General features: G+C 40.4%; 1 protein-coding gene across 1 annotated transcript in view; it reads left to right on the top strand.

Moving 5' to 3' along the window:
• Positions 1 to 16,349, top strand: part of LOC126460891 (potassium channel subfamily T member 2) — a 627,462-nt gene that overhangs the window by 416,864 nt on the left and 194,249 nt on the right. The window contains exon 13 of the mRNA XM_050095956.1: positions 10,691 to 10,858. Within this exon, the coding sequence (XP_049951913.1) occupies positions 10,691 to 10,858 (168 nt within the window). The remainder of the gene's footprint in view (positions 1 to 10,690; positions 10,859 to 16,349) is intronic.

Here is a 16,349-nt window from a genome sequence, read left to right as displayed (position 1 = left end):
AATGACTCACAGTAACAACAATACAGACCATGTTTCTAACAACAGAAAACAGACTATTATGAACTCACTTTCCACTCAGATGCATCATAGTGATTCTTCAGTAAACCATAATCATTAAATCTGAAACTAAACCAGTCAGTATATCTAAAATAACAACTTCTAGCTTCAGACAAATCACACTGAACTGAACGAGTGACCATGCTGAAAACTAACTGAGTCTCACTATAGTTGTCGGAAAAACAGTGGGCAGACCGATCGGTAACAGGTCTCAGAAACTTGCAGAATAGCAAGTTTGGCTAACAAACTGAAAATGACATCACTACAGAATAAGGCCCCAGGCACATGCCACAAATTAGGTGCAAATTGAGAAATGTACGGGAGGTAACAGACTTGCAGTGATGCAGCCAAAAACGAATGTAGACAGTAGATGTTTGCCCTTCAAGCAGATATCTGAAATATTTTATCACTTAATAAGTATTGAGAAGTTCCCTGCCATATTATGAGTAATTATTTTGGGCAACGGCAAATACTTGGTAAGGAAACCAGTATACTTACATCTTGTTTCTGTTGGCTGGCTGGGGCAAAGTTTGATTACGTCTTCCAGCAATGCATGTTCATACTCCACACTTGGGAAAGTTAGTAAGGCAATGTGGACATTTTCCAGACTGTTCTGTTGCTTGCGGAATTTGGTAGCCATTGGGAGGGATGTGGTTGTTTACGCAGTGGTAATCTCCACAAACATGCCAATACCAATCTGATTTAGTGCTGTATGTGGAGAACTGTTTCACTATGATTCAAACAAATAATTTTGTGGTATGATATGTACCAGAAATCTTACTTCACATTATGCCCTTCATATGGGTCTTGTCCATAAGACTTGCAGAAGACTGTATGGCCATTAAACATTGAGATGTAATGTTTGACATTGTGCTTAACTTCTTTCAGTCTCCCATATAGTTTTGTTAACTCTGAAAATTTCGGAAACTCTGCAGGAGAGATGAAGGGAGCTAACTGATCCAGTCAGGGGGGGGGGGGGGGGGGGAGAAAGAAATGAGATGACTCCTCCAGAACAAGTATATTTAATGCCCTCAGAGGACAGTAGTTCACAACAGATACAATGTATGGCAGAGCCACAAGGCAAGACAGCTACAGTACAGCTCCAGCTAGCATAGTAAATAGCACGATGAACAAGAGCAGGCTGAGGGCAATTGCTGAACGGCAACCACATGTGTAAACAGCATGCTGCAGGTGATGCTGGGAGCTGCCTGTGTAGCCATCATGTGTCATTGCTCAGCTACAGTATCTCCCCCTGTCAGCCACACTTTGGAACAGTAGACGTGGAGTGACTGTCACATTATATGTGCTAGTCATGCGACGACTGCGTACCTCGGAGATATCTGCTGGTGTCCGACATCTAGATATTAGCCCATTGGGTTAGCATATCCCTTCTTCCTTGGGGAAGTGGCGAGCTGTGTCTCAGCAAGTTGACCTCTGCCGGGCAGTGCTCTGAACTAAGCTGATGTCTGTGGAAGCATCGGATGGCCCCTGTGGTTTTACCAGCTCCCAGTCAGTGAACACAGAAGCACGTGGCAGTACAGCTGGTAGGGGAAGGGAAGGAAAAGCTCAGAAGCAGGAAGGGAGATAGCAGAGGGTCCAGTGATGTGTATCTGCCGTCAGACCTGGAGACAGCAGCAGCTGGGTCTCCCACTGCAGATAGAGTGATTTTGATGGCTTGCCACTGTCTGGGCTCCCATGGCCAGAGTGAATACGCAGTGTCCCTACTGCTGCCAGACCACCACTGGAGGATTGTCCTAGCATCCACAGCCCCATGCCCACACATGGATGCTTGGCTAGAGGTGTGAAGACAGTGCCACAGATGGCCCCACAGGTGTTTTCAGCAAGAAATGGGAGAGTATTTTGGCTGATGGCCATGGGTGAGTTCCTCTGGACTTTTATTCCCTCTCAGCATCAGCTTGCAGGAACTCAAAAACATGATAGTGCTTCATTGGTAGGAATGTCAGCCACATATGTCTTCATCATTATTTTAAAAGCTCAAAGGAGTCTTTCAGCCTCATCATTCGAGTGAGGGTGGAAAAATGGAGACAACAGCTATTGAATATCATTTCTGTAGCAGAGGTATCAGAAAAAATGTAAGCAAAACTGTGGTCCATTGGCTGACACCAGTGTGAAAGGAAGTGTAAATAATGAAAATTGTGCTGAGCACTGCAGCTGTAGTCTCTGCACTCATGGACAACGGTTGACTGTGTATGGAAAGCTGGAGTATGCATTGAGGACAGTCACTGAGGTAGTATCCAGGAAGGTGCCCGTGAAGCCGACGTGAACCCACTCCTGGATGAAAATGTTTGCCGGGCAGCCACATACTTTTCTTCACACTGATGACTGTTGCAGACAAGATGTTCAGCCTGCTGGTCTATGCCTGGTCACAACATACGGTGCTGAGTGAGCAGTTAAGTTCACAAGACACCCCAGTGACCATAGCGCAAGAACCATAAGAGTGTCAGGTGCAGAGGTTCCAGCGGGTCTACTCGGGGAGACCATTGACAGGTGGTTAGTAGGACAACTCTATCCACCATAATTAGTGAGGTGGAGGTAATGGCATAACAGTTTGGACTCTTGACTGGAAATGCAGTTCGGACAGCAGAGTTTTATGCACCACTGTACAGGTTGTCATATGGTGTCCTTGGCCATGGCTACGCACAGACTCCTTGACAAGAAAAGCATCCACCACCTGTTGAGCATCTTTGTACAGCAGGGAGCACAAGATATTGTTTTTGTTGAACTCCGGGTCAGGGATCTTCGGGAGATGGTACAGTGTGTCCATGTTGGTGTACTGAGTGGTACTGCAGAAGCGAATTTCATAATTGTATCTACTGAGAAAGAGTGCCCAGCACTGGGCAGTTCCCTCAGGTAGCCTTGCTGCAGAACTAAAGAGGGAGATCAATGGCTTATGATCAGTAATGAGGTGAACCTGTGTTCCGTATAGGAATACGTGGCATTTCTTCGGTGCAAAGGTCATCTTGAGAGCCTCTTTTTCAATTTTCAGATATCCATTCTATGTGGCATTGAGTGTCTTCAACACAAATATGATCAAATTTTCAGAGTCGCCTATGTCCTTTGTGCCAGAATGATCCCCAGAGCCCATTCATAAGTGGCTGCCACCACCACTAGCTGTTTGTTGATTGAAATGTGGTGAGACAGAATTCTGAGAGGTGGGCCCACTTCAGTCGTGAATGCCTCTTCGTGTGCCTCCGACCATACCAAAGGCATGCCATTATTCCAAAGGTTGATGAGTGGATGGGCGGCCAATGCCGAACCTATGATAATTTTTCTGCAATACAATTTTTTTTTTTTTTTTTTTTTTTTTTTTTTTTTTTTTTTTTTTTTTTTTTTTTTTTTCAAGAAGAGCTGGAGCTCCTTTAAATTTGTGGGCCAAGGAAGTATAGTGACAGCTGTGACCGGCTTCCGTGGGAGCTTAATACCTTCACAAGAGATGATGTGTCGCAGGTATTCCACCAATGGTTGAAAAAAAGATATTTTTCAGTATTGCATTATAGGCCTGCAGACCGGACGGTGTGCAACAACCATCCCAAGTTTTTGAAATGTTCTTCCATTGTGCCTCCCATCACCACAATCTTTTCTAGATAATTTATGCAGCCCAGAACATTCTGTAGCTGTTGCTTCAGAAACCTTTGACAGATGGCTGGGGCACTGGCTACCTTGAAAGCTAACCATTTGAAATGGTATAATCCATGCGGCATGTTCCCTACCAAAAGTTTCTGTGAGTCCTCATCCAGCAGTAGTTCCAAGCTTCTGAGAAATAGATCATCACAAAATACCGGTCTCCTGTGAGTGCAGAGAAAAACTCATCGGGTTTCAGAATGGGATACATATCAATCTCTGACTGGGAACTGACCATAACTTTTAAAGTCTCCACACAGGTGCAGATTCCACGACAGTTTTTTCGCAATAGCCAAAGGTGTTGCCCACTCACTTGCAAACACACATTCAAAGATGTATAATGCTGAAATCTATCTAGCTCATTCTGAATAGCATCCCACAGTGTGAGGAGCATGGGTCGCACACAGAAGCAGCAAGGATGCACCTATTTATTTAATGTAATGTGCTCTGTAAAGTTCTTCACTTTTCTTAGACCAATAGAGAAAATGTCAGCTTAGTCCTTACTGAGGGTTTCTAATTCTCAAAATGGCACTCGTTCTGAGACCAGATGGACCAAGTCATCAATAACAAACCTGAAAGAGGAAAAAGCATCTGTGCTGTGAACTACAAGGAAGGTGGAGTGTCAGACAAGGTTTTCATACGTTTTGTACAATTGTGAGTAGTCCTTTGAGTGGAATGTGTTGTTTGTTATATGCCACGAACTTGTGAGGTGCAGATTGAATGGTCGGTGCTCCCAGTTGGAGGCAGGTTTGAGAGTTTAAGAGAGATGCAGTGGCACCCGTGTCTACTTGTAGCTGAAATTGTTATTGCACAAATTGAGTGTGAACAGTTTCTTAGTGAAACCACTGTGGTGTGATACTCCAATGAAATCATATTAATGTTCATTTGGTCCTGTTGAGGCAAGTGTTTTTTGTCTGTAGTGTGGCAGGCAGATGTGGTAAGCCCTTCCTTCCAGCGTGCCTCGCACTGTGTCTGTCTTCTCTGGCATGTTCGAAAACAATCCGGTCAGGCTTGTTTCCTTGTTTACATGATGCAGGTGGAGAGCAATGGTGTTTGAGCACTGCTTTGCTGCATTTTCTGTGTTGGCAAAGTTGTATCCCTCTCTTGGTTCTGACCCAATGGCCACCACCTCATCCCAGAAATCTAATCAATGGCCTGTGGCCAGCAAAACTTTTAAGGATGGGGCCCATTGTAAAGTGTCATACAAAGTAGGGTCCTAAACTTGCAGAGCTTTCTGATGCACCTCCTTATCCAGAGCCACACAAATGGTTGCGTCCCTAATCATCACCTCTGCATACGATTTCTTATTTACTGGAGTCACAAAATGGCATTTCCTACTTGTACACTGCAGTTCAGATGACCACACGCAGTATGTCTGATTAGGTTGTTTATGACAATATTGTGAACAGAAAGGTAGATTACTACTCGCCATAGAGCAGAGATGCTAAGTCGCAGATAGGCACAAAAAAGAAGACTGTCAAACAAGTAACCTTTCAGCCGAAAAAGCTTTCATTGGAATCAAACAGTGTACTCTCTCTCTCTCTCTCTCTCTCTCTCTCTCTCTCTCACTCTCTCTCTCACTCTCTCTCTCTCTCATTTGTGCATGCCAATGCAGCTCACACACACACACACACACACACACACACACACACACACACACACACACGCACTCACAGTTTGTGACTGTTGAGGCCACCTCGGCAGCCAAAGACTGCAACTCAGCAACTCTGCTATATGGTGACTCTCAAAGTCATGGTGACATCCACAGTATAAAGGATCTGAAGAGAAGGAAAAGCCACCAAAGTCCATTTTTCTCTGACTTCACACATTTCCCCTTAACAAATCAGAAAACCAGACTAGGTTTTGAGCCTTCATTACACTAATGGAGAGTAGTGGGTGGTGGTGGTGGTGGTGGTGGTGGTGGTGGTGGTGGTGGCGGTGGCGGTGGCGGTGGCGGTGGCGGATGAAGACTCAAAAGTTCAGTTTTGTGATCTGTTACAGAACTCTGCCCACCAGCTGTCAAACAATTGCAGTGAAGTGATTCCCTGGCCTCACTTTCATTTGTTTTTTCCACAATGGAGTTTGTATTGTAATAAAGTTTATGAAAACTAGAAGAAAGGGCTTTAAGAAGGTTGTGAGTCTCCCAGCTGCATTCTACTTTTATTCTGTTGTGAAAATTCATAAGTAGATCTTTATTTTCTGTTTAATATACTGTTCACATGTTCATGTTGTTGTTGTGGTCTTCAGTCCTGAGACTGGTTTGATGCAGCTCTCCATGCTACTCTATCCTGTGCAAGCTTTTTCATCTCCCAGTACCTACTGCAACCTACATCCTTCTGAATCTGCTTAGTGTATTCATCTCTTGGTCTCCCTCTACGAGTTTTACCCTCCACGCTGCCCTCCAATACTAAATTGGTGATCCCTTGATGCCTCAGAACATGTCCTACCAACCGATCCCTTCTTCTGGTCAAGTTGTGCCACAAACTTCTCTTCTCCCCAATCCTATTCAATACTTCCTCATTAGTTATGTGATCTACCCATCTAATCTTCAGCATTCTTCTGTAGCACCACATTTCGAAAGCTTCTATTCTCTTCTTGTCCAAACTATTTATCGTCCATGTTTCACTTCCATACATGGCTACACTCCATACAAATACTTTCAGAAATGACTTCCTGACACTTAAATCAATACTGGATGTTAACAAATTTCTCTTCTTCAGAAACGCTTTCCTTGCCGTTGCCAGCCTACATTTTATATCCTCTCTACTTCGACCATCATCAGTTATTTTGCTCCCCAAATAGCAAAACTCCTTTACTACTTTAAGTGCCTCATTTCCTAATCTAATTCCCTCAGCATCACCCGACTTAATTAGACTACATTCCATTATCCTTGTTTTGCTTTTGTTGATGTTCATCTTATATCCTCCTTTCAAGACACTGTCCATTCCATTCAACTGCTCTTCCAAGTCCGTTGCTGTCTCTGACAGAATTACAATGTCATCGGCGAACCTCAAAGTTTTTATTTCTTCTCCATGAATTTTAATACCTACCCCGATTTTTTCTTTTGTTTCCTTTACTGCTTGCTCAATATACAGATTGAACAACATCGGGGAGAGGCTACAACCGTGTCTTACTCCCTTCCCAACCACTGCTTCCCTTTCATGTCCCTCGACTGTTATAACTACCATCTGGTTTCTGTACAAATTGTAAATAGCCTTTCGCTCCCTGTATTTTACCCCTGCCACCTTTAGAATTTGAAAGAGAGTATTCCAGTCAACATTGTCAAAAGCTTTCTCTAAGTCTACAAATGCTAGAAATGTAGGTTTGCCTTTCCTTAATCTTTCTTCATGTCATTCTCAATTTCATTACAAAATTGGTTTCACTGATCAAAAACAGATACCAACTTCTCTCACAAGATCAATCACCTACAGCTTCATTTATTTGCATTTATGTTTCCCTGAAAGTAATTCTCTATAAGTATATGAAATAGAATAGTTTATTAAGTCCATTTCTGGAAAAAACAAGTTGTGATCTTCAGTTTGTTGTTCGTACTATGGGAAATTGCAGATCATCTGCAAAGGAGAGTAGTTAGAAAATACTCACAGAGTCTGTCTTGAAATAGTGCTGTAGTATTTTTAGTACAAGAAGAAAAGATTTTTACTGCCTTATATAACTTAGAAAAGGATTTTGCACACAACTAGTATGATCTCAATTGATACATATTCATTAAAAACATTCCATTATTTGGAAAAATGTGCAGTCTGAAATTTGAATATGTGTTGTCAACAAAGAATCGCAACATGCAATAGTGTCGTGCAAGAGCAGTGCCTACCAAAATGATTATATAAAAGTGTTTTGATCCACTCACAAATTTAGTGAAAAGAACAATGAATAATATGATGCAGTGTGTGTGCTGTGCTCTTTATTGTCATTTGCAGAATACAAGTGTAGTTTTGGATTTCTATTTAAGTCTACATTTGCCTCTCTCTCTCCCCCCACTCAATGGTAGCACAAGAGACTAGATAGCTTTTAGATAAATGTAAAAATATGTAAGACAGAGTAGTCTCAAGTAATCATGAACCAAAGTTAATTTTTGGAAAAGTGTTACATTTCTCCTTGTTTCATACAGGGAGTCAAAACTGTAGTGATTCCCTTTTTCTCTCTCTCTCTCTCTCTCTCTCTCTCTCTCTCTCTCTCTCTTAATATATTATGCCTTCCTCAATCCTCCTTACACGTTCTTCTCTAATGTAAATGATGCACTGCTACAGCCATGATCCTCAAAAATATTTGCGTGATATGGCCATATGGATTATATAAGAATACATTTTCATTAACTACTAGTAAATAGGCCGTCAGAATAACCATTTCAGAGGCACTGTTTGTAAGAATATTTTTTGTACAAATACTGAAATCAAACATTTTTCCAGTGTTCTTTGTAAATTACTGGGTAAACATAAAGAAAAAGAAAAGCAACAGCCATAAAGTAACCTGTTATACACTGAAGAACCAAAGAAACTGGTACACCTGCCTAATATCATGTAGGCCCCTCGTGAGCATGCAGAAGTGCCACAACACGACTTGGCATGCCATCGACTAATGTCTGTAGTAGTGCTGGATGTAACTGATACCATGAAGCCTGCAGGGTTATCCATAAATCTGTAAGAGTACGGGGGAGGAGAGGGAGGTGGGGGGGGGGGGGGGTTGGTGATCTCTCCTAAGCAGCGAGTTGCAAGATATCCCAGATATGCTCAATAATGTTCACGTCTGGAGAGTTTGGTGGCCAGGGGAAGTGTTTAAACTCAGAAGAGTGTTCCTGGAACCACCCTGTAGCAATTCTGGATGCATGGGGTGTCTCATTGTCCTGCTGGAATCACCCAAGGCTTGAAAGGCACAATGGACATGAATGGATGCAGGTAATCAGACGGGATGTTTACATACATGTCTCCTGTCAGAGTTGTATCTAAATGTATCAGGAGTCCCACACGCCCCGCACAGTTACAGAGCCTCCATCAACTTGAACAGCCCCTGCTGATATGCAGGGGCCTTGGATTCATGAGGTTGTCTCCATACCCATACAAGTCCATCTGCTCAATACAATTTGAAACGAGACTTCTCCGACCAGGCATCAAATGTCCAATATTAGTGTTAACTGTCCCGGGCAAGGTGTAAAGCTTTGTGTCATCAAGTGGGCCTTCAGCTCCGAAAGCCCATATTGATGATCTTTTGTTGAATGGTTTGCACACTGCTACTTGCTGACGACCCAGCATTGAAATATGCTGCGTTTTGCTGAAGGGCTACACTTCTGTCACATTGGATGGATTCTGTTCGGTCATTGTTGTTCCTATCCTTGCATGATCTTTTTCTAGCCGCAGCAGTGTCAGAGGTTTGATGTTTTACTGGATTCCTGAGACTCGCAGTACACTCGTGAAACGGTCATGTGGGGAAATCCCCACTTCATCACTACCTCAGAGATACTGCGTCCCAGAGGTCATGCGCTGACTATAACACCATGTTCAAACTCACTTAAATTTTGATAACCTGTGATTGTAACAGCAGTAACCGATCTAACAACTGCACAAGACACTTGTTGTCTTATATAGGAATTGCCAACCACAGTGTCATATTCTACCTTTTTACATATCTCTGTACTGGAATACGCTTGCCTGTACCAGTTTCTTTGGCGCATCATTGTACTATTTGTGTGCAGAATTATTTTATCTCAGTCATTTCACACCCCATCATAGGAAACCTCTGTTTGAGGTTACAACAATTGCCCGTTCATAGTTAAAGGAAGCTTCCAATGAGGGCAGTCCAGTGCTGTGTAAGATTCCAAATAACATTGACTAGGTTCCACATTTCATTTCATTTCTACTTTATGGAACTCTTCCCACTGATATTGTTAGCAGTGTAAGATGTTAATGCTGTTTGCTGTAAACATTGGATACATTAATGGTTCTTTGCTAGAGACCAATAAACCAGAGTATCGAAAAACCTGAAAAACTTCAAGAAGTAAGTATTACTGGCTGGGATTACAAGTGTAAGAGGATAAAAGAATGTTTCATGTTAATAGTGCACATATTTTGGGATGTATCATGAGACGTATTCTGACAAAGTTTGTTCTAGTGATCGTGTTACAATAATAACAAGAACAGCAGCTTGAATTGACATGTGATTCATTCATATGCTTGACAGTAAGCTGTAATGTCTCAGAAGTATCATTTTGGAAAATAAATGATGATGTATAAGTAAATGTTGTAAGCAATGTATGTTGCTGATACTGTCATGGTTCAAATCTAATTCAAGGACTGAATCAGTTGAAAATTCACATCAAATTAAGGAAGGTTACAAAATTCGGACATGAGTTATTTACGGATGTGAAAAACACATGCTTATCTTTTCTGTGATAGTGTCATTTGGGGTAGACCCAACAGGAAAGTAGCTGGTGTGGCATGTTTTGTGAAGTGCAAAATTCTTACATCCACTCTCACTCATTATTTTTAAAGCATCGTTGTGCATTACCCAAAATAATAACACAATTTTCTATGTAATGTCATATTGTAGTTTCTCAATGCTGGAAATTGAGTTCCCAGAAACTGAAACTGCATATTCTGCAACCACTTGCAGTGCTGTCACTCTTCCCCAGTATCTATCACCTCAGCTATATTTGTATTGACATCAAATTAAAAATCCTTGACAAGAGTGCACTCTCCTCACATCGCTATAAATTTGTATTTAATTAAAAGTTAAAAAATCACTGGCAGAAAGTTCTATTTGAAGCTGATATGAACCATTCCAAATGAAATAGTGAAGTTAATGTTTACCTACTTGTCTCCTTTCAATACTTATGTAATACGGACAAAAAATACTTATCCTGTTTGTATATTTTAGGCATGTCCATACAACTGTAAAAAAATAATGTATTTACTCTGCATTTCAATGCTAGTTAGGTTGAAACTGTTTATAAACATTAGTTGTTTCTGTTATATTGCAGCTACATCTTCTGATAGCTGTGGAAATTCAGAATCAAAGCAAGGTCAGAAAGAGAATAATCCATCCACCTTAACACCAGATGTAGCAGTTACAGGAAATCATCTTGATGTACCTCGACCTGGAGACAATCCAAATCTTTTAAGTCCAGAGATTCTGAACCAAAGGAGAGGTAAGTGATATAAATTCATATTTAATTTCTCCACTTATTGAAGAGATACAATTGTAGACAGTACATATCTAAGAGGATATAGTCGCCATGAGATTTTGATGTGCCAGAAAGTTATTGCGTGTGTAGTCTCCCACAGCATGAGATATTAATTCTGGAAACAGCTAATAGGTTATATATTTCCTATACCTCCTCTCAGGGATATTAGTCTAGCAAAGCTTGCAGGAGAGTCTCCATGTAGTATGAAGAGTGTTAAGTACTGGCTGAAAAAACCTCTGAGTTGGGCAGTGATGCATTGTCAGATAGTTCAATTGATAGAGCCCTGCTTGCCAATGGGAATGATCCAAATTTATGTACCTTGTTGGAACACATTCATAATTTATCAAGAATAAGCATTACAGTGTAAACTTTGTGCAGATTTTAGAAGTAATTACTTATTTGGTAAGCTGAATATGCACAACTATCCTCTTCAGAATATATTCTCCGACGGCAGACTATTCCAGACTGAGTGCCTGCCCAGTGGCAGGTGGATATGGTGGGCAGATAGCTGACACATTGGCAGCCAATCACACCAACAGGCAGTCAGTCAGCCCGGCCCTTGGTCCTTTCCTGCAAGTACATACTGCCCTGGCCAAGTACCTGCAAATAGGAGTGGCCAAGTCCACATGCTTATGCTCGGAGTGTGTGCTCCAGAAATGCCTGGTAGGTAGCTGTACTACCTGAGCTTGTCCACTAGTGAGCTAGATGGACTCAAGTGGGTACTCATGCCTGTCCTGTGGATTTGACCTGCTGGAAATTATTTATCATTCATCTTCCATAAATGATCAGTAGCTTTGGGAGTGTTTGTTTACTTTTTCTGTTTTTGTTCTTTGATTTTTTGTGAAATAACTTTCATGAATGATTTGAAACATACATACAAAACGTGTGATATGGGTAACACATTGTGTGTATTGTTTAATCCATTGCGGTGTCCGCCCCCGGTAGCTGAGTGATCAGCGCGACAGACTATCAATCCTAAGGGCCCGGGTTCGATTCCCGGCTGGGTCGGAGATTTTCTCCGCTCAGGGACTGGGTGTCATGTTGTCCTAATCATCATCATTTCATCCCCATCGACACGCAAGTCGCCGAAGTGGAGTCAAATCGAAAGACTTGCACCAGGCGAGTGGTCTACCCGACGGAAGGCCCTCGTCACACGCCATATTATATATAATCCATTGCGGTGAAGTCTTCAACCTAGAATAAATCTTTCACTATGCTGCAGAATGCATACCACAAAGAACCTCCTTACAGATTAAAGTTCTCTTCCAGACAGTAGAATAATTCACTCTTCCAAATTTGTTTCACTGAGGAAGAGCATACTGTGATTCCTTCTTTCAGTTATCATATAAATGCTGAAATGAATAGAATATGAAGAAATAAAATTACTGTGGAATAGGAACTCAACTACTAAAATTTCTCAGTAGAGGGAACGACCTGATGGCATACCTGTATGAAAATACAAAAGAATACTCTTCTTTTAGTAGAAATTTAGTATAGGTTGCTGGAGTAATGAAGCATTCCAGGAATTTGGAAAGAAGCAGGAGTAATTCCCATTTTCAAGACATATAGGCTGTATCAGTTATATCTCTCTGCTGTAGATTTATCGAACATGTTTTAAGTTTGCATTTAATAAACCCTTTGAAAGCTGTAAATCTTCTCTGTGGGAATCAATTCCACTTATTCTATTGGTTCAGATTTAGAGGGCCGCAACCAGTCATATGCTGGTTGATGTAGTGTTCCCTAACTTCTGACACGCATGCAGTAGAGTCCTTCTCTGTCCTCTAGTGAATGGAACATGACCAATATAAAGCTGGCTTTGTGAATAAAATGACTCAAAGAGAATAGAGTGTTTCTTATTGACAGTGAGAAGTCATCAGATATGAAAGTATTTCTCAGTATATCTGTTGCATATATTATGGGCTATTACCATTTACAATTTATATCGCTGCAACTTTCTTGAACTTCGCTCACAACTTGCTGATAGCATATTTTTCTACACTGATGGTTCCAAGTCAACCCACAGTGTTGACTGTGCTTTTGTCGTAGAGGCTGATAAGTTTCAATACCGGCTTCTTGACCAGTGCACAGTTTTTACAGCAGAACTTTTTGCCCTCTATCAGGCTGTTCACTACATTCAGAGGCACCAGCTCACTCGCTGTGTGATCTGCTCTGACTTCCTCAGTGCCCTGCAGAGTCTAGATAATCCCGATACAGTCCATCCCATCATTCGACGGATCCAGGACTGCCTCCATTTGTTCCCAGGTGGGAGAGCCTAAGTGATGTTCATGTTGGTTCCTGGCCCTGTTAGTGTGCCTGGGAATGATGCTGCTGATGCTGCAGCCAAGGTCGCAGTCCATCTCGATCAGCCCACCTCTTACTCTGTTCTGTCGCAAGATATTTGTACTTTTCTCTATCGGCATATCACGTCACTTCGGCATGGAGCTCCCTTCATGAGAACAGACTCAGAGAAGTCAAACCTCTCCCAACAGCCTAGTCGACTTCCTCTCGGCCATCTTGTCATGAGGAAGTAATGTTGGCTCAGTTGCGAATAGGGCACTGCCACTTTAGTCACCGCCACTTGTTGAGTGGCGACCCTGCACCCAGCTGTCCTTTCTGTAGCCAGCCATTAATGGTCAGACATCTCCTGATCCTCTACCCCTAATTTAGCCACTTACGTCTCAGGGTTGGGCAGCTGCCCGCTTTGCCAGACATTTTAGCAGATGACGTGTGAGCTGTGGCTCGCATTTTAAGTTTTTTAAAACGCAGTAATATGACAAAAGAGATTTGATTTCTACCTGGAGACTCTGGTGTCTTGTCGATGTCTTTTAGATACTCTTCCGTAACGTCTTGATGTTTTAGATTTGTTTATTCTTCCTTTAGTATTGGACCTCGCAACAGTTTTTTACCCTAGTGGATCCAGCATTCTATGGTCCTATACTGGGCGCTTATGACCTTAGATGTCTTGCGTCCTAACCACCCTCCCCCTACCCCCCCCACCCCTCCCAAAAATAAAAAGCCACTGGCTGGCATGAAAAAAACAACACTTAATAAATGATAATTATTTATTTAATTGAAGTGTAGCACTTTGCACTGTATTTTTAGATGGACTATGAAATTGGCATTTCTTTGCAAGAAAACATTGAAGCATTGATTTTTTATTGCACTGGCCTTAATTGTTGTTTCTCATATGCCCTGAAAAACACAAAATTTGTGTTGTATCTTGTATTGTTCCCTTGACATAAACAAGTATAATGTTGTGGAAATTGATGGAAAGACATACTGTTGTTCAGTTACAGAGTGATCAGTCACAGGAAATAGTTACAACAGTTAAATATCTAGAACTATACTTCTGGAGTTATTTAAACTGAAAGGAGCACGTAACACTAATATGAAAACACATGCTACACTGAGATTCATGGGACGAATCTTAAGAAGATGTAAATCAGTCACAAATGAAGTAGCTCACAAAACCTTCGTTCATTCTTGAGGATTGCTTATCAAACTGTAACCATTTCCAAATATGATTGACAGTGCAGACAATAAAGATCCAAAGAAGCAGCTTGTTTCATCATGATTAAGAGCATCACAGAAATGCTCATCCAATCCAAGTGGCGAACACTACAATATAGCTGTTGATCATTATAGTGGTCAACCCATATGAAGTGATCAGTTGAGGTTTGTTTAACCATTTTTAATTTTATTCCTTGCACTGTTACTGAATGGTGATTTTTCAATTTGGAGACACTAGCATTAATTTGAATATCTCTGCACTGGATTAAGTTACAACATTGGAATTGACATGATGTTTTTAGAAAATTCTTCTCTACAGCATTATTTATTACCCAAAATACCCCAAATTCAAAAATAACCATTCAAAATGACATCCAAAATTTGCTATTGAAAATTTTCAGACCCAAAAATACCAACTAAGCAGTGATTTATCAGAGTGTATTTTTTTCTGTAGTTAGATATCATAAACTACTAACTTTATATGGAGCAAGAACACTGAATTTCTGTTGTTAGATATCATAAACTACTATGCTTATATAGAGCAAGAACATTGATTTTTATAAATTTTTGAAATTTGAAAATCGTTATTTTTTTGTGGTGTTTGGGGCTACTTATCTCTGGTAAGACTGAATATAAAAATTTCAGTTTTGCACATTTTGTACACCTATGTAATAGCAAAGTACTGTAAATATTTCATCATTGATATTTGACTAAGAACAAAGATATGAATTTTTGAAAATGAGGAAGTAATTCACATTACGCTGCAACTGACCTTATGTTTGTTGCCCTTTTAAATGGTTTAATGTTTCATTGTAATAAAATTTAGTTGTAACCTATATTTAGTTAACACTATCATGCTATATTTAGTTAGTATTGTTCATTATAATAATAAAATATTAAACAATAGAACTATTTCTTTAGTTCTATGTTTAAAAAAATTGCCCCTTTACATCTATTCTCAATTAAGTAGCACTTTATTATAAGTTCAAAATGATAAAGGTAAAATAACGAACAGGTGAAATTTCTTTGTTATTGAGCAGACTAACATTCTGTGCATGAGTTTAGTACTAGAGACAAGTGTGTGCAGGAGCTCAGCGGACAGAGTAGCAAGTCTGCACAGGAGCCCCGTAGTAAGTGACAAGTCTATACATGAAATGTGTACACCTACTACATTTACCAGATGTGACATTGTTGTAGTCAGTGTGTTCAGAAACATCTGTTACAATGAATGTACATACTTCATTGAGAGTGTATAATACTTTATGTGCTTTCATCGTGAGTGTAATTTTAAAATTTAATAATAAATAAATTTGAAAGACTAATTGGAATGTAATAAAATTGATAACAATACTCCACTGGACAGATAGTAAATAAAGTGTGGCCCAAAACAGTTTATGGTTCAGGTTCAAGAGGACAAACAGGTTTAAAAAGGAGGACAAAGTTAGAAAAAAAGAGAATACTTAGATCACATGCTCAAATTTAATAAATGAATTAATTAACAGATATGACATACATTCCATGACTTTTATTGGTACTTTTCGAAGGATCCAATTTTCTGTATAAGTGTAGGCATGCATAGCAGATAGCTGTAAAAAGATACACAGGAAAAGTCTTTTAAATTATACTAGATCATCAACACACCCTTAACAGATTCAATGTTCAACCTATTCCTGTCATCACTGTATTGTGTTGTAATGAGTGAATTCTGAATGACAATCAATAGACTTACTTTCACAGAAACACTTGGCCCATTTTTTACTACAGAATTGGCTGAAGAATTTTATGTCTTCAATTTCAAAAGCTCTACATTTAACTTGCAAAAACAAAATGCTTTTTTCAACATCACTGTAGTTATATCTTTTTTAAGAGACATTCATTTCAAACACACAGAGCCAGCATTTTAAATATCCATGGCACGATTGATACAGCAACATAGTTTCCTCCA

Source organism: Schistocerca serialis, chromosome 1, assembly GCF_023864345.2.
Source record: "Schistocerca serialis cubense isolate TAMUIC-IGC-003099 chromosome 1, iqSchSeri2.2, whole genome shotgun sequence".
NCBI lineage: Eukaryota > Metazoa > Arthropoda > Insecta > Orthoptera > Acrididae > Schistocerca > Schistocerca serialis.
This window is presented reverse-complemented; position numbering and strand designations above follow the sequence as displayed.